This window comes from Stomoxys calcitrans, chromosome 5 (assembly GCF_963082655.1).
Source record: "Stomoxys calcitrans chromosome 5, idStoCalc2.1, whole genome shotgun sequence".
Classification (NCBI taxonomy): Eukaryota; Metazoa; Arthropoda; class Insecta; order Diptera; family Muscidae; genus Stomoxys; species Stomoxys calcitrans.
Window position 1 is genome coordinate 30281489 of NC_081556.1, and position 18300 is coordinate 30299788.

The 18300-nt window shown below is 39.7% G+C and overlaps 2 protein-coding genes across 2 annotated transcripts; both read right to left on the minus strand.

The window, feature by feature from the left end:
* Positions 1-6578: 6578 nt before the first annotated feature.
* Positions 6579-7063, minus strand: LOC106092609 (general odorant-binding protein 57c). Its single transcript, XM_013259505.2, has 2 exons — positions 6996-7063; positions 6579-6938 (listed from the first exon to the last, which is right to left on the minus strand). Exons 1-2 carry the CDS (start codon positions 7053-7055, stop codon positions 6585-6587), a joined length of 414 nt encoding a protein of 137 aa, XP_013114959.1. The 5' UTR covers positions 7056-7063; the 3' UTR covers positions 6579-6584.
* Positions 7064-9588: 2525 nt separating this feature from the next.
* Positions 9589-10157, minus strand: LOC106092611 (general odorant-binding protein 57c-like). The gene is made up of 2 exons (XM_013259506.2): positions 10069-10157; positions 9589-10002 (listed from the first exon to the last, which is right to left on the minus strand). Exons 1-2 carry the CDS (start codon positions 10126-10128, stop codon positions 9655-9657), a joined length of 408 nt encoding a protein of 135 aa, XP_013114960.2. The 5' UTR covers positions 10129-10157; the 3' UTR covers positions 9589-9654.
* Positions 10158-18300: the final 8143 nt, after the last annotated feature.

The window sequence follows — 18300 nt, forward strand, 5'->3', positions numbered from 1 at the left end:
AACGCTTGCAAATCATTGAATTTTATTACCAAAATCAGTGTTCGGTTCGAAATGTGTTCATTCACCGTAACGTTGCGTCCAACAGCATCTTTGAAAAAATACGGTCCAATGATTCCACCAGCGTACAAACCACACCAAACAGTGCATTTTTCGGGATGCATGGGCAGTTCTTGAACGGCTTCTGGTTGCTCTTCACTCCAAATGCGGCAATTTTGCTTATTTACGTAGCCATTCAACCAGAAATGAGCCTCATCGCTGAACAAAATTTGTCAAAATTTGAACACATTTCGAACCGAACACTGATTTTGGTAATAAAATTCAATGATTTGCAAGCGTTGCTCGTTAGTAAGTCTATTCATGATGAAATGTCAAAGCATACTGAGCATCTTTCTCTTTGACACCATGTCTGAAATCCCACGTGATCTGTCAAATACTAATGCATGAAAATCCTAACCTTAAAAAAATCACCCTTTATATGCATCCTGTTGCCGCGATCGGCGTTCTCCAGGGATCTTTGCCCTTAGATATGTTTCTATCAACCCCTCAAGAGCCTTTGGCATAAAGGATGATAGACTAATAGGACGAAAATCTTGCACGCGATAGGCGTTCTCCAGGGATCTTTGCCCTTAGATATGTTTCTATCAACCTCTCAAGAGCCTTTGGCATAAAGGATAACAGACTAATAGGACGAAAATCTTACACCTTAGTGTGGTAAGGTTTTCCTGCTTTCGGAATGAAAATTACCTTCATGTCCCTTCATCCCACAAGTATGTGACATGCTGGTACAAGAAGAGTAGTATCTCCCTAAGCCAGGGAAGCAGTCTATCAGACACAGCTTGTAATACAACCGGTGATACACCGACGAATTAAAGGAGTCGAACATTTTTATCAACCAAAGGATTTTCGGCCCAGATACAATTTCCCTAATAGCCTACGACGAATGCGTACCAGTGACAACCTCTTCTCCCACCACATTGTCCGTTGGAGAATTTCCCAGGAAATATGTATCAAGGAGTAGTTCTACTAATTCCTCACTAGACATTGTCCATACATTCGCTGACTTCTGAATACACGCCAACGTAATAGATGTCGAGGACAGAATCCTCCTCAGCCTAGAGCCCTCAGGTGCATCCTTCACGGAGCTACATTATTCCACCAAGCACTTGTTCTGAGCCTTTCTCAGCTCGTCCTTACAATTTCTTAGCTCAGCCTTTTAGATGTCCCAATAGTGTGATGCTCTTGTGGCTTTCGCTCTGTTGAAGAGTTTTCTGCAGTCCTTCCTTAGACCAACCAGCTCTGGGGTCTTCCATGGCGGTCACTGTTCGCCCCTTGGCTTGTCACCAGGACATTCTGACACAAGTGAGTCATTCAGACCTTAGACCTTATAAAATGTGACATTTTGAGTTGATCTAGCCATGTCCGTCCATCCGTGTCTCGAAATATCGATTGCGGTCGAACTAATGCAGCTAACCATTTGAAATTTTCAACTGATTCTTCTTACCATGACTTTCTGGATCTTAAGATACATAAATTCATATTCGATTTGGCTGTACTGGGTGAACCAGTACCACTACCAGGTGGACCCAGTCCTTAGAGAATGGATAAACCATATGCTAAGAAACGGGTGGATAAATTCCGGGTCCCATGACAAAAACATAAGGGAGAAATTGGCACAAGTAACTCCACTGGGGGGCATTTTATAGCCACTCCTATGGGTGACCACCATAAATGACCTATTACGGATGCTGACTGAGGAGTGATTTGAGCCCGTCTGCTAGGCAGACGATGTTATAATATTTCTAAGAGTTAAGGATCCAAACCATCTATACAGAAGGGCCGAAAGGTCTTGCATATGGCATATGACTGGGCTAGACCCAGAGGTCTTAGTGTTAACCCATAGAAGACAGTACTATGCCTGTTCACGAGGAAGACAAGGTGGGCTAATTTAACGCTCCACGTTTCCTTAATAACACGATTTTGATATCTGACAAGGTCAAATACTTAGTAGCGATCCTGAATAGACAACTTAATTAGAAGCGTCACATGCAGGAGCATTCCGAGAATGCTCACAGATGTTGGGCACTATGTAGACCGTAGGCTCAACAAGATGCCTAAGGCTCGAAATGGGGCCTGAATCCGAGGATAGTCCACTGGTTCTACAGAAGCGTGATTAGATCAATATTTGCTTACACCTCAGTAGTTTGGTGGATTGCGAGGGTTTCGAGCAGGGCTGCGGAGTCAAAGTCGAAGTATTAAGCCGGAGTCGAGGCTAGCATGCTCAACTCCGACTGCGGCTCAATAGTTCAAAGTCCGACTGCGGCTCAATAGTTCAACTCCGACTTTGACTTTGACTTCGCAGCCCTGGTTTGGCTTAGAGGGAGCGATAAGGACCACGACCACTAGGGCACTGGAGACTTTTCTTGATTTACGATCCATAGATATACAGATTATGTGTGAGCCATAGACACTGCAGCTATGAGACTTAAAGAGATGGGAGAATGGATAGAGGATAGGAGCAGGTCATACTATCGAAGTTACATCGAGGCAACTATAGGAAATCTGAAAGGAATGGAAGAGGTTTCCGATCGGATACCTGAGACGAAACTTGTGGTCTAATGCGAGGCCCTGTTGCCAACCGCACAGTCTTGGATTGACAGAACCCTGGTATTGCCATCTGAAAGATAGTGCTACACAGATAGATTAAAGCTAGAGGACAGAGTGGGCCTGAGGGTCTACATTGAGAACTCCGAGACTGAGATATGTTTAAGACTGCCTGACCATAATACGGTGCTGCAGGCGGAGATTCGGGCTATCACGGAATGCGTGAGGTGTGGTGTTAACGCGAGGATGTCGAGTGTGAACATCTTGTGAACGGACAGTAAATTCGCCTTCAGAGCAATAACAACCACGGCGGTAAGGTCACGAACAGCCTTGGATTGGGAGAAGGTGGAGATTCGGGCGATCACGGAATGCGTGAGGTGGTGTTGTGTTAACACGAGAACTTCGGGGTGTGAACATCTTGTGGACGGACAGTAAACTTGCCTTCAGGGCAGTAACAACCAAGACAGTAAGGTCACGAACAGTCTTTGAGTGAGATTAATACATTCTTTAAGGATGACACGTTCAGCGTCATTTGAAGCCAGGATATAGCGTTGCAAGGGGGAATGAAAGAGCAGACGATTTGGCAGTGAAGGCCAAAGAACTGCCGTCTATAAACTGGGTTAACCTGAAGCCTTTCGTGTCGACACAGCCCGAGTTGAAGGCGTGGTTGACGAATACGCATGTAACACTGTGGAAGAGAGAAACTGTCGGTAGGACGATGAAAATCTAATGAGGAGATTTGGATCGTGAGAAGATGAGGCTATTACTGAAAGGAAGTAAGGAGTTCAGTACAGCTTTCGGTACCATAACGGGATACATGGGACTACGAGCTCACATATGCAAAATCGGTGCGGGAAGTGACAGCATGTGGGGAAGATGATGAGACGTTGAAGCATTTACTATGTCACTTTCTGCCTTTCGCGGCTAATAGATATCGGTACTTAGGTTGGTCATGGTATGGACAACAATTATGGATTTTGTGAGTACCACGGAATAATTGACTGAAATTTTCTTTTTCCAGTTTACCTTTTAGTATTTAGATGGAGAGATTTTGATCGTGAGAAGATGAGGATATTGCTCAAGGAAAGTAAACGGGAGGTCAGTATAGATTTCGGTATTATAACAGGACACATAGGACTATGAGCTGTTGTATGCAAAAGCGATGCGGGAAGTGACAGCATGTGGAGAAGATGAGATGAGATGTTAGATCATTTCCTTAGCCATTTCCTGGCTTTCGCGGCTAATAGATAGCGGTACTTAGGTTGGGGCACAATGACAGAAATGAACCAACTTAGGGGCATGGTATGGAAAACAATTATTGATTTTGTGAGTAGCATGGAATTATTGACTTAGATTTTCTTTTTCGAGTTTACCTTTTAGTATTTAGGGAGCACAATAAGCTGATGATTACTGCCACTATAGCATGGGCCGGACTAATATCCCCACCCTCTTTTCAACCTAACTTAACCCAACCTATAGGCTCAAGAAATATAATTGAAAAATCGGTATATAGGGGAGCTATATCTAAACAAGGACCGATTTAGCCCATTTACAATCCAAGCTGACCGTAGCAAGTATATCTGCAAAAACTTCAGTAAATCTAGGTATTTCCTCTTCACAAAGTTAGTGCGCTTAACTTAAAATGTCATTACAATCTAGAACAAATATATATTCAGTTGCTTAGACGAATATATCGAGATATTACATGTGGAAGGACAAAATAAACATACCCTTGTCCTTTGTAAATAGCAAATTTTCCCATGAACATTCCATTAAGGAACAGGGGCAAACTTCTCACATATCAATGAGTACTGTCCGATTCAAGTTTAAGCTCAATGATAAGGGATATCCTTTTTATAGCCGAGTCCGAACGGCGTGCCGCAATGCTACACCTCTTTGTGGAGAAGTTTATACATAGCTGTCATACCAAATGGTACAATACCTCACAAATGTCGCCAGCATAAGGAGGGGAAAACCACAAATGAAACAAGTAAAAAGGCGTTAAGATCGGCCGGGGCGAACTTTGGATACCCACCACCTCGGGTATATATGTAAACCTCCTTTCATCAAAATCCAGTGAAATTTGCATACCTTTTGTCCCATAGCAGTTATATCGAAATATGTTCCGATTTGGACCAAGTACAAGTCAATGTTCAATTATGTATAACAAAACATTGGTCTTTTTAGTAGCTATATCTAAAAATAAACCCATTTGAATCCCATGGATGTCGAAAAGCCTAACATAAGTCAATGTGTCAAATTTCAGTTATATCAGATTATAAATGCGTCTTTTTTTGGGACCAAGATTTAAATCGAGATATCGGTCTATATGGCAGTTATATCCAAATCTTGATCGATCTGAGTGAAATCGAAAAAGGATGTCGAAGGGCCCAACACAATTCACTGTCCCAAATTGCGGCGACATCGGACAATAAATGCGCTTTTTCTGGCCCCAAAACCTAAAACCAAGAGATCGGTCTATATGGCAGCTATATCCAAATCTTGACCGATATGTGCCATAATGTAGCACTACGTCAAGGGATTTAACCTATCTCAATGTCCCAAATTTCGGCGACATCGGACAATAAATGCGCCTTGTATGGGCCTAAGACCCTCAATCGGAGGATCGGTCTATATGACAGCTATATCCAAATATGGACCGATCTGAGCCAAATTGACGAAGGATGTCGAAGGGCCAAATATAACTCACTGTCTCAAATTTCGGTGACGTCGGAAAATAAATGTGCCATTTATGGGCAAAACCCCTTAAATCGAGAGATCGGTCTATATGGCAGCTATATCCAAATCTGGACCGATCTGGGCCAAATTGACGAAGGATGTCGAGGAACCTAACATAACTCACTGTCCCAAATTTCAGCAACATTGGATAATAAATGTGGTTTTTATGGGCCTACGACCCTAAATCGGAGGATCGGTCTATATGGCAGCTATATCCAAATCTGGACCGATCTTAGCCAAATTGACGGAGGATGTCGAAGAGACTAGCACAACTCACTATCCCAAATTTCAGCAAAATCGGATAATAAATGTGACTTTTATGGGCCTAAGATCCTAAATCTGAGGATCGGTCTATATGGCAGCTATATCCAAATCTGAACCGATCTGGGCCAAATTGACGAAGGGTATCAAAGGGTCTAACACAAGTCACTGTCCCAAATTTTAGCAAAATCGGAAAATAAACGTGGCTTTTATGGGCCAAAGACCCTAAATCAGCGGATCGGTCTATATGGGGGCTATATGAAGATATAGTCCGATATAGCCCATCTTCCAACTTAACCTGCTTATGGACAAAAAAAATACTCTGTGCAAAATTTCAGCTCAATATCTCCATTTTTGAAGACTGTAGCGTGATTTCAACAGACAGACGAACAGACGGACGGACATGTCTAGATCGTCTTAGATTTTTACGCTGATCAAGAATATATATACTTTATAGGGTCGGAAATGGATATTTCGATGTGTTGCAAACGGAATGACAAAATGAATATACCCCCATCCTTCGGTGGTGGGTATAACAATGTATGATATTCTCCCCAGGATTATGATGTTCTACTCAGGCGTTCAGCATCATTGGCGGACATGCTAACCTCTACACTACGTTGGCCTCCGTTGTTGGAGGGTATTGAAATGTGGTCGTATTAATGGCTAATACTTGGTGTCAGCTATCCTGTATATTGCCATAGTCAAACAATCTCCCATACAATTTTTAATGACGATCACTTAAAAATGTGACCAGCACATATCATGAAACATCAATGATTAATATTATATGTACGATTAGTTCCTTTTCAGGAGTTACTTACTGATCCCCACATAGTGGAAATCGACCTCTAAAAAACCAAGTAGACATTTTCAATTTATTAAATATTTTACTACACTAGTACTTCGTTATTAAATGATAGTTTTACTTGTTATGCTTCATTTATTTAAATGCTATATATTTTATTTTCTTACGATTTCCATTACTTTCTAGCATCCATTAATTCCATAGCGCAACTCATTATCATGAAGCTGTATTCGCATGGATCCTCTACGGAGTCATGTTCAGCCTTACAGTTTTTCGCAATGTTCTTGTGTTCCTCAGTGATATATTCATTCTCCTCCAATTTTGCCATGTCCAATTTTTGTGCATCATCCAAAAAATGCATTTCGCTTAGTAGACAATGGAAGAAACATTTGAATTTATCATCAAGTTCGGAAGGATCAACATCGTCGTCACGAAGTTTGGAAAACTCATCCTCAGAGATACCATTACGTTTCATACAGCTGCGACTTGTGTTCATGAATTCTTCCTCATGTTCATCTCCAGCTATAACCTACATTGAAATGTGTGTTTTATTGCATAAACTTTCTTTAAAGGAGTTTAAATTTACCATTCCCGTAAAAAGTAGCATTACTACCATAGCTCCAACGAAATTAATTTTTGATTTCATAGTGAATGTTTTAATACAATCCATTGCTGTTATTAACTGTGATTTGTTTGGCATTTGCTCGCAGCTTTATATGATTTTTTTGTTTTAAATATTGCATGTTCTAAATGGCCACTACTATTGATGGGCTTTTAAAATTTAATTGATAAATCTTTAATTAAATTTCAATAACAATGTTTCGTGCTAACCTTACATTCGTCCATTGAAGTGAGATTATTTTTAATATGAGCGATAACTTGGACGGGCATCTCCCTTATAATGGGTGTTTTTTTATTACCTGGGGTTTTTAATATGGTCACTCCTAAATCGTTAGCACCATTGGGCCCATAAGTGTGATTTTGTCGTGGTATCCATTTAAGGCAGAGGTTGCAGTCATCTACATATGAATACATTGGAAGTCTGACTCAATAGATCGTTAATGGAGTTAGTAAATAAAGAAGAATTGAGAGCGCTTTTGGTACATCTGCCGTCAATCCGCATGCAACACGTACAGTTCCATCACCCGGAAGTTGAAAAAAAAACCAAGCAAAGACTATGGCACTCTTGCATAGGATATAAAAATACCCACCACCGTAGGATGGGGGTACACTAATCTAGTCATTTCATTTGAAACACCTCGTAATATCGATCTAGGACCCCATAAAGTATACATATTCTTGATCGTCTCGATATTCTGAGTCGAACTAGCAATGTCCGTCCGTCCGTCTGTCGAAATCACGATAGCGCTCGAACGCGTAAAGCTAGACGCTTGAAATCTTGCACAGATACATTGTATTGATGTGGATCGTTGGGGATTGCAAGCGGGCCATATCGGTTCAGATTTGGATATAGCTCCCCTATAAACCGATCTCCCGATTCGATTTGACTCTCAAATGTGCCAAGTACAGTCCAAACCGGTATATCTTTTATATACAAATCAATTTTTGTTTGTTTGTAGGTCTGTTTGTTTGTATGTTTGTGTGTTCCTTATAGACTCAGAAACAGCTGAAACGATTTTCTTGAAATTTTCACTGATGGTGATATCTGAAGGGGGGCCGGACCTTCCCCCTTACCCTAATTTTCAGAGACGCCAGATCTCAGAGATGGGTGGTGCTATTTAAGCTAAATTTCGTGTGCTCTCATATAGTACCCTAAAAATAAAAATTTTGTATCCAAATATCGGATGGGTAACCTAGGGGGGCTGCCCCATTCTAAAACCTACCAAACATTAGGTGTTTAGGATAAGAAAACGTATCTGATATCCAACCGTCGGACCAAGTGCTAGGGAAACCAACCCAAGCCCCAAAACACACCTAAATCGGACATATTTACCGACCATGGCAATATGGGACTCAAATGAAAGGTATTTGCGGGTAGAATACGAATCTGATATTCAAATGTGGGACCACGTTTCTGGGGGTCCACCCCCTTTCCCAAAAAACCCACCAAACAGGACTTATATACTGACCATGGGAATATGGGGCTTAAATAAAAGGTATTTGAATGTAGAATACGAATCTGGGGAGACGCCTCTCCACAAAAACAACCCCCAAAGGGGACAAATTTACGACCATAGCAATATGGGACTCAAATGAAAGGTCTTTGGGAGTAAAGCACGAATTTGATATCAATATTCGGGAAAAGTGTCTATGGGGTCACGCACACCACGTGTGTATATGGTTTAGATCAGTCTATTTTTTAGAACCAATATTTGGTTCTAAAAAATGGAACAACGACTTTTAGATATTAGACCACTCAATGTCCATGCCGAATTTGGTCCAAATCGGACCATATTTTGATTTAGCTGCTATGGGCGGGATACATAATGAATTTTCGCCGTATTATGATGAAAAGTAGTTTGCACATATACCCAAGGTGGTGGGTATCCAAAGTTCGGCCGAGCCGAAATTAACACTCTTTTACTTGTTTTGACTTTAAAACGCAATTTTTTAACGACTCAATGAAAGTTTACTCTAAAGTTAAAGTCATGTTAATGTAATGTAATGTAATAATTTAAAATGTTCGTTTTAATTCGCCAAAATTATAAGTTCGTAAACCAAAAAAATGTGTAGTTTAGATTAGGTTGGGTTGAAAAGAGGGTGCGGATATTAATCCGCCCATGCCAGCAATCGGCTTGTTGTGCGCTCTAAATACTAAAAAGTTAACTCGAAAAAGAAAATTTTGGTCAGGAATTCAGTGCTGCCTACAAAACCCCTACTTTTTTCCATACCACACCCCTTAGTTGGTTTATGTCTGGTATTGTATCCCACTTGAGTGCCGGTGTCTGGAGCCAAGCAATGACATAGGAAATGCTCCACCATCTCATCATCTTCTCCACATACCCTACACATGCTATCGGTTGCCGCCCCGATTTTGCACAAGTGAGCTCATAGCCCTAAGTGTCCTGTTATGACACCGAAAACTTTACTGACTTCTGCTTGCTTCCTTTCAGTAAAAGTCTCGTCTTCTTACGATCCGGATGGCCCCATAGGATTTTCCCTTAATGCCTTTTTTTGCTTGTTTATACCAACACACTCCATGGTGGAGGATATAAATATAAGATTTACACCCTTTAACTTGTTTTATTTTATTTAATACAATTGAATGTCTAAATATTTTTTAATTACTCCTCGGTTTTCTTGATCTCCATGGCACAAGACATTATCTTAAAACTGTACTCACAAGGATCCTCAATAAAGTCATGTTCGGCCTTACACTTAACAGCTATGTCCAAGTATTCATCCTTGAAATCTTCGTCTTCTTCTAGTTTTGCTAAATTCAGTTTTTGAGCCTCATCCAAGTAGCCCATTTCCTCAAGCATGCAGTGAGCGAAACATTTGAATTTTTCATCCACTTCAGAAGCATCGAAGTCATCCATATGCATTTTAGGAATATCATCCTCGGCTATGTTGTGACGTTCCATGCATTGTTCAGATACGCGCATTGCCTCTTCGTGGTCGCCAGCTTTGGCCTGAAGAAAAATGTACTTGCTTTCCTTAGTAAAAAAACAAAGATTTTTGATTTAAATTCTCCTTACCATTGCAATGAATAGCAACAGTGCTATTGCAATGCCCATCAAGGTTATTGCACATCTCATGATGAATGTTTAGCAAGCACAATTTTTTAATAACTGTTTTTAGTTTAGACAATAATTTGGATTTTATACGAACTTTAAATTTTAAATTTAAATTCGCACATTGCATGTTGTCATGGTTGATAATGCGGGTATTCTTTTATATTATTTTTTGTGATATGAGGTAAAACATTTAAGCATTTTTTCGGATTGAATGACATTGCTGCAAATAAATCTTCAAAATTTTATTTATATTCTAATTATGATATATAAAAGTAATCGCATTGCTAAAAGCCGTTAAAAAAGGCTGTCATTAACAACTAAAAAACAAGTAAAAGCGTGCTAAGTTCGGCCGGGCCGAATCTTATATACCCTCCACCATGGATCGCATTTGTCGAGTTCTTTTCCCGGCATCTCTTCTTAGGCAAAAAGATATAAAAAAAGAGTTGATCTGCTATTAAAACGATATCAAAATATGGTCCGGTTCGGACCACAATTAAATTATTTGTGGAGACCTGTGTAAAATTTCAGCCAATTCGTATAAGAATTGCGCCCATTGGGGTTCACGAAGTAAAATAGAGAGAACGATTTATATGGGATCTGTATCGGGCTATAGACCGATTCAGACCATAATAAACACGTTTGTTGATGGTCATGAGAGGATCCATCGTACAAAATTTCAGGCATATCGGATAATAATTGCGACCTCTAGGGGTCAAGAAGTCAAGATCCCAGATCGGTTTATATGGCAGCAATATCAGGTTATGAACGGATTTGAACCATACTTGGCAAAGTTGTTGGATATCATAATGAAATACTTCGAGCAAAAATTCATTCAAATCGGATAAGAATTGTGCCCTCTAGAGGCTCAAGAAGTCAAGACCCAAGTTCGGTTTATATGGCAGCTATATCAGGTTATAGACCGATTTAAACCATACTTGGCACAGTTGTTGGGTATCATAACAAAACACGTCGTGCGAAATTCCATTCCAATCGGATAAGAATTGCGCCCTCTAGAGGGTCAAGAAGTCAAGACCCAAGATCGGTTTATATGGCAGCTATATCAGGTTATGGACCGATTTAAACCATACTTGACACTGTTGTTGGATATAATAACAAAACACGTCGTGGAAAATTTCATTTCAATCGGATAAGAATTGCGCACTCTAGAGGCTCAAGAAGTCAAGACCCAAGATCGGTTTATATGCCAGCTATATCAGGTTATGGACCGATTTGAACCGTACTTGGCACAGTTGTTGAATATCATAACAAAACACGTTGTGCAAAATTTAATTCTGATCGGATAAGAATTGCGCACGCTAGAGGCTCAAGAAGTCAAGACCCAAGATCGGTTTATATGGCAGCTATATCAGGTTATAGACCGATTTGAACCATACTTGGCACAGTTGTTGGATAACAAAAGAAAACACGTCGTGCAAAATTTCATTCCAATCGGATAAGAATTGCGCACTCTAGAGGCTCAAGAAGTCAAGACCCTAGATCGGTTTATATGACAGCTATATCAAAACATGGACCGATATGGCCCATTTACAATACCAACCGACCTACACTAATAAGAAGTATTTGTGCAAAATTTCAAGCGGCTAGCTTTACTCCTTCGGAAGTTAGCGTGCTTTCGACAGACAGACGGACGGACGGACGGACAGACGGACGGACATGGCTAGATCGACATAAAATGTCGCGACGATCAAGAATATATATACTTTATGGGGTCTCAGACGAATATTTCGAGTAGTTACAAACAGAATGACGAAATTAGTATACCCCCCATCTTATGGTGGAGGGTATAATAACACATTTGTTCTCCTCAAATCTACCCAACCAAAAAGATGATAGTCATCACCGGAATGCTCCCCGGGGAACGCTCCCTCCCTTACTACGCCATAAATCATTATTTTTTAATTCCATTAACTTTGATGCATTCTGTGCATGTAATTGAATTTACCTTTACAAATTGTGAAATAGGTTTGTTTTTAATTTTATTATCTGATCTTTACATTGATTTTGCCTCACACACAACACCAATGACATTTTGTCATATATCACGTCCCGTATATGAGGCGGCAATGTAAATTACCTTAATGGCAGTGAGAGACAACAACATGTTATACGAATTAAATTACTTTGTTGTTAATTGAGAGAAAAAAATCAGATAGTGTGATTCTTTAATAAAAGAGAAAATGTTAGTTTTAAATAATAATACACAAAGAAACAAAAAACAAAAATTATTTTCCATTCAACTGAAATCACCTCATTTATTTTTTCAAAGCAAAAGTGAAATTTGATGCATACTGCAATTTTTTCGATAGACAAGTTATATTCGGTGTGTTCTGAGTCGGTTGGCTTCACAGACCTTGGTGCGGAATATTTATATCAGACTAGCTGACCCGGGCCCGCTCCGATGCGCCTTCTTTTACTTTATATGGAACAAAATTTTCCTTGGAATATTTATTTTCGACAACTAAAGATCTTTAAGTGAAATACCATGCTAACTTGACTAACATTTTAACAATATAGTTGCCTTTATCTGAATCCCATATGATATTTATTGGTATACGGATTTAAGTTTGGATGTAAGGTGTACTCCATTCTTAATTATTTCAGCCTGATATTCTAATGTTCTCTGATTGAGGGTGTTTTCGGGGGTGGGGTGGTCCCCCAGACACTTGGCCCTGAAAAAATATCAGCATTGTGCTCTTCTCTCAAATGCCAATTATATTGCCATTGGTTTACATGATAAGGTGTCCCTCAAGCACATGGCCCAAAATAGGTTATCAAATTCGTTTTCTAATCTTAAATACCACATATTGGCATGTTTGAAAAATTTTTACCCTTTGGGGGGTGTTTTGGGGAAGGGATGATGCCCCAAACTACATGGTCCTAGATTTGGATATTAAATTCGTATTCTACTCCCAAATACCTTTATTTGGGACCCATATTGCGATGGTCACTAAAAAAATTGCTGTTTGTAGGGTATTTTGGGAAAGGGGTAAACCCCAGAAAATTGGTCCCGAAAATGGGTATCAATTCTTGCTCTACCCCCCAATTCCTTTCATTTAAGTTCCACATTGACATGGTCGGTAAATATGCCCGATATAGGAGTGTTTTGGCGAGTGGGGTGGTCCCCCAAACACTAAGCCAGGAAAATATTGAGTTGCCCAAAAAGTAATTGCGGATTTTTCATATAGTCGGCGTTGACAAATTTTTTCACAGCTTGTGACTCTGTAATTGCATTCTTTCTTCCGTCAGTTATCAGCTGTTACTTTTAGCTTGCTTTAGAAAAAAAGTGTAAAAAAATTATATTTGATTAAAGTTCATTCTAAGTTTTATTAAAAATGCCTCTACTTTCTTTTAAAAAATCCGCAGTTACTTTTTGGGTAACCCAATATATCAGCAACGTACTCATTGTTATTTAATAAAACCCCATGTTGCCATTGGCCTCAAAATTGGATATCAAATTCGTTTTCAAATCTCATTTAAGCTCCTTTTTGCTAAAGTCAGCAAATATGTCCGGTTTAGAGTATTGGCCCTAAAAACTATGAATATTTAGTTCCACTCTCTTTAAGACTCAAATTGTCTTGGTGAGCAAATATGTCCTATTTGGGGGTTGTTATGGTGGTGGGACGTCCGCTAGACAGTTGGCCCCTAATGTTGATATCAGATACGTGGTCTACTCCCACATACCTTTAATTTGAGCCCCATATTTCCATAGTCAGAAAACATGACCGGCTTGGGGGGTGTTTTGGGGGATGGGCGGCCACTCAGTGAGTTGGCCTTGAAAATATATATAGGTTTCGTGTTCCACTTTAAAAACCCTCTTATTGAGCCTCGTATTGCAATAGTCAGCAAAAACTTGCTATTTGGGTGGTGTTGTTGGGGTGGGGTGGCCTCATAGACACTTTTCCCAATTATTGATATCAAATTCGTGCTTTACTTTCAAAGACCTTTCATTTGAGCCCCATATTGCTATGATCATAAATTTGTCCCCCTTTGGGGGATGTTTTTGGGGAGAGGCGTCCCCCCAAACACTTGTTCCCATATTTGGATATCAGATTCGTATTCTACATTCAAAAACCTTTTATTTAAGTCCCATATACCCATAGTCAGTAATTAAGTCCTGTTTGGGGGTGTTTTGGGAAAGGGGTGGACCCCCACAAACATGGTCCCACATTTAGATATCAGATTCGTATTCTACTCGCAAATACCTATCATTTGAGTCCCATATTGCCATGGTCGGTAAATATGTCCGATTTAGGGGTGTTTTGGGGCTTGGGGTGGTCCTCCTAGCACTTTGTCCGACAATTGGATATCAGATAAGTTTTCTTATCCCAAATACCTTTCATTTGAGTCCCATATTGTCGTGATTGGTCTAAATATATGTTTGGTAGATTTTAGGGTGGGGCAGCCCCCCTAGGTAATCCATCCGAAATTTGGATACCAAATTTTTATTTTTAGGGTACTATATGAGAGCAAACAGGATAGGGTACTATATGAGAGCGTTCTGAAAATTAGGATAAGGAGGAGGGTCCGCGCCCCCCCCCCCCCCCCCTCCCTTCAGATTTCACGACGGGGTCATTATGTACCATCTGTGAAAATTTCAAGAAAATCGGTTCAGCCGTTTTTTAGTCTATAAGGAACACACAAACAAACATACAAACGAATAAACAAACACACCGACAAACAAACACAAATTGATTTTTATACCCTCCACCATAAGATGGGGGGTATACTAATTTCGTCATTCTGATTGTAACTACTCGAAATATTCGTCTGAGACCCCATAAAGTATATATATTCTTGATCGTCGCGACATTTTATGTCGATCTAGCCATGTCCGTCCATCTGTTCCGTCCGTTCGTCTGTCGAAAGCACGCTAACTTTCGAAGGAGTTATGCTAGCAGCTTGAAATTTTGCACAAATACTTCTTATTAGTGTTGGTCGGTTGGTATTGTAAATCGGTTCAGATTAGATATAGCTTCCATATATAACTTTCGTCCGATTTGACCTATTAAGGCTGTAGAAGGCACAATTCTGATCCGATCTTTACAAAATTTTTGCACAAATACTTCTTATTAGTGTTGGTCGGTTGATATTGTAAATGGGTCATATCGGTCTATGTTTTGATATAGCTGCCATATAAACCGATCTTGGGTCTTGACTTCTTGTGCCTCTAGAGTGCGCAATTCTTATCCGATTGGGATGAAATTTTGCACGACGTGTTTTGTTATGATAACCAACAACTTTGCCAAGTATGGTTCAAATCGGTTCATAATCTGATATAGCTGTCATATAAACCGATCTTGGGCCTTGACTTCTTGTGCCTCTAGAGTCCGCAATTCCTATCCGATTGAAATGAAATTTTGCACGACGTGTTTCGTTATGATATCCAACAACTGTGCCAAGTATGGTTAAAATCGGTTCATAACCTGATATAGCTGTCATATAAACCGATCTGTGGACTTGACTTCTTGAGCTTCTAGAGGGCGTAATTCCTATCCGATTTGCCTGAAATTTTGCATGACGTATTTTATTTTTACTTTCAACAACTGTGTCAAATAAGGTTTAAATCGGTTTATAACCTGATATAGCTGCCACATAAACCGATCTGGGATTTTGACTTCTTGAGCCTCTAGAGGTCGCAATTATTATCCGATTTGCCTGAAATTTTGTACTACGGATCCTCTGATGACCATCAACATACGTGTTTATTATGGTCTGAATCGGTTTATAGCCTCATACAGCTTCCATATAAATCGATCTCTCTATTTTACTTCTTGAGCCCCCAAAGGGCGCAATTCTTATTCGAATTGGCTGACATTTTACACATATAATTTTATTGTGGTCCGAACCGGACCAATATCTTGATATCGCTCCAATAGCAGAGCAAATGCGATCCATGATGGAGTGTATATAAGATTCGACCCGTCCGAACTTGGCACGCTTTTACTTGCTAAAGTTAATTTTTGTCATTCCTTACCCACCACCGAAGGATGAGGCATATTCATTTTGTCATTTCGTTTGCAACACATCGAAATATCTATTTCCGATCCTATAAAGTATATATATTCTTGATCAGCGTAAAAATCTAAGACGATCTAGAGATGTCCGTCCGTCTGTCTGTTGAAATCACGCTACAGTCTTTATAAATAGAGCTATTGAAATGAAACTTTGCACAGATTCTGTTTTTGTCCATAAGCAGGTTAAGTTCGAAGATGGGCTATATCGGACTATATTTTGATATAGCCCCCATATAAACCGATCCGCCGATTTAGGGTCTTAAGCCCATAAAAGCCACATTTATTGTCCGATTTTGCTGAAATTTGGGACAGTGAGTTGTGTTAGGCCCTTCGACTTGCTTCGTCAATTTGGCCCAGATTGGTCCAGATTTGAATATAGCTGTCATATAGACCGATCTCCCGATTTAAGGTTTTGGGCCCATAAAAGCCACATTTATTGTCCGATTTTGCTGAAATTTGGAACAGTGAGTTGTATTAGGCCCTTCGACTTTCTCCGTCAATTTGGCCTAGATTGGTCCAAATTTGGATATAGCTGCCATATAGACCGATCCTCTGATTTAGGGTCTTAGGCCCATAAAAGCCATCCGATTTTTCTGAAATTTGAGATAGTGAATTGTCTTAGGCCCTTCGACATATTTCTTCAATTTGGCCTTGATCGGTTCAGATTTGGATATAGCTGCCATATAGACCGATTTCTCGATTCAAGATTTTGGGCCCATAAAAGGCGCATTCATTGTCCGATTTCGCCGAAATTTGGGACAGGGACTTATGTTAGGCTTTCCGACATCCGTGTCGTATATGGTTCAGATCGGCGTATTTTTAGAGATAGATACTGTATATATTTGGTCCAAATCGGAAAATTTTTTGATATAACTGCTTTGGGACATAAAGTACGAAATTTTTACCGAATTTTGATGAAAGGTGGTTTACATATATACCCGAGGTGGTGGGTATCCAAAGTTCAGGCCCGGCCGAACTTAATGACTTTTTACTTGTTATACTTTACAACTTAGTTTGGTCGCAAAACTAACTTCATTAGCTCGTTTGTAACATTCAAAATATTGATTGCCATAACATGGTAATGCGATATGCATCCATTTGCAATACATTCCAAATTTTTACAACTTTTTGCGTATGTAGGTCAGTTATAATTGTTGAAGTCTGTGACCCAAGAGGTTACAATTATAATCCGCTTTGACTGTCATTTTGCGTGCCATGTTCTATTATGGCTTCCAACATCATTGGCAAGTATAATTAAAACAGGTGTAAGGGGTATACAACTCGCACAAAAACCGTTCCTATGATTTGAGTTTTTACATACCTGTGCTGTGTGGTTTTTACCAGAATTGTTGAATTTGTAATCATTTTTCATTTTTTAAAAATCATCGTACTGAAATTCAAACTTACAAAGGCTTACCCCATCGATATGGAGGGTATGTAAAATTCAGTTAAGTCCAACTTTTTTACTTACGTGGTTTTTTTTTCGTTTGTCACTCCATAAAGCGGGAAAGCCATGGCATGCCAAATGGAATTTACGGGTTTGTAAATTACTTAAAAATAATAGTAATAAAAGTGTCATTTTGCATAACATGTTGGAAAATTTATGGACGCAGCTAGCCGCCTGCAATGCAGCAGCACACTGGATATTGTTTGCCGCAACCCATTTATGCTGAAACAAATGAATATGAATATGATAAAAATTTGTGGAAAATGAAAAAAGCTTATACAGAAAGAACAAGTAAAAGCGTGTTAAGTTCGGCCGGGCCGAATCTTATATACCCTCCACCATGGATCGCATTTGTCGAGTTCTTTTCCCGGAATCTCTTCTTAGGCAAAAAAGGATATAAGAAAAGAGTTGCTCTGCTATTAAAACGATATCAAGATATGGTCCGGTTCGGACCACAATTAAATTATATGTTGGAGACCTGTGTAAAATGTCAGCCAATTCATATAAGAATTGCGCCCATTGGGGCTCACGAAGTAAAATAGAGAAAGCGATTTATATGGGATCTGTATCGGGCTATAGACCGATTCAGACCATAATAAACACGTTTGTTGATGGTCATGAGAGGATCCGTCGTACAAAATTTCAGGCATATCGTATAATAATTGTGACCTCTAGGGGTCAAGAAGTCAAGATCCCAGATCGGTTTATATG

Excerpts from the sequence above, each read along its gene's own strand:
- LOC106092609 (XM_013259505.2), bottom strand. The coding sequence starts at position 7,055 with ATGAAATCAAAAATTAATTTCGTTGGAGCTATGGTAGTAATGCTACTT. Across the intron at positions 6,939-6,995 it reads TGCTACTTTTTACGGGAATG|GTTATAGCTGGAGATGAACA; the intron begins GTAAATTTAAAC and ends ATTTCAATGTAG.
- LOC106092611 (XM_013259506.2), bottom strand. The coding sequence starts at position 10,128 with ATGAGATGTGCAATAACCTTGATGGGCATTGCAATAGCACTGTTGCTA. Across the intron at positions 10,003-10,068 it reads TGTTGCTATTCATTGCAATG|GCCAAAGCTGGCGACCACGA; the intron begins GTAAGGAGAATT and ends ATTTTTCTTCAG.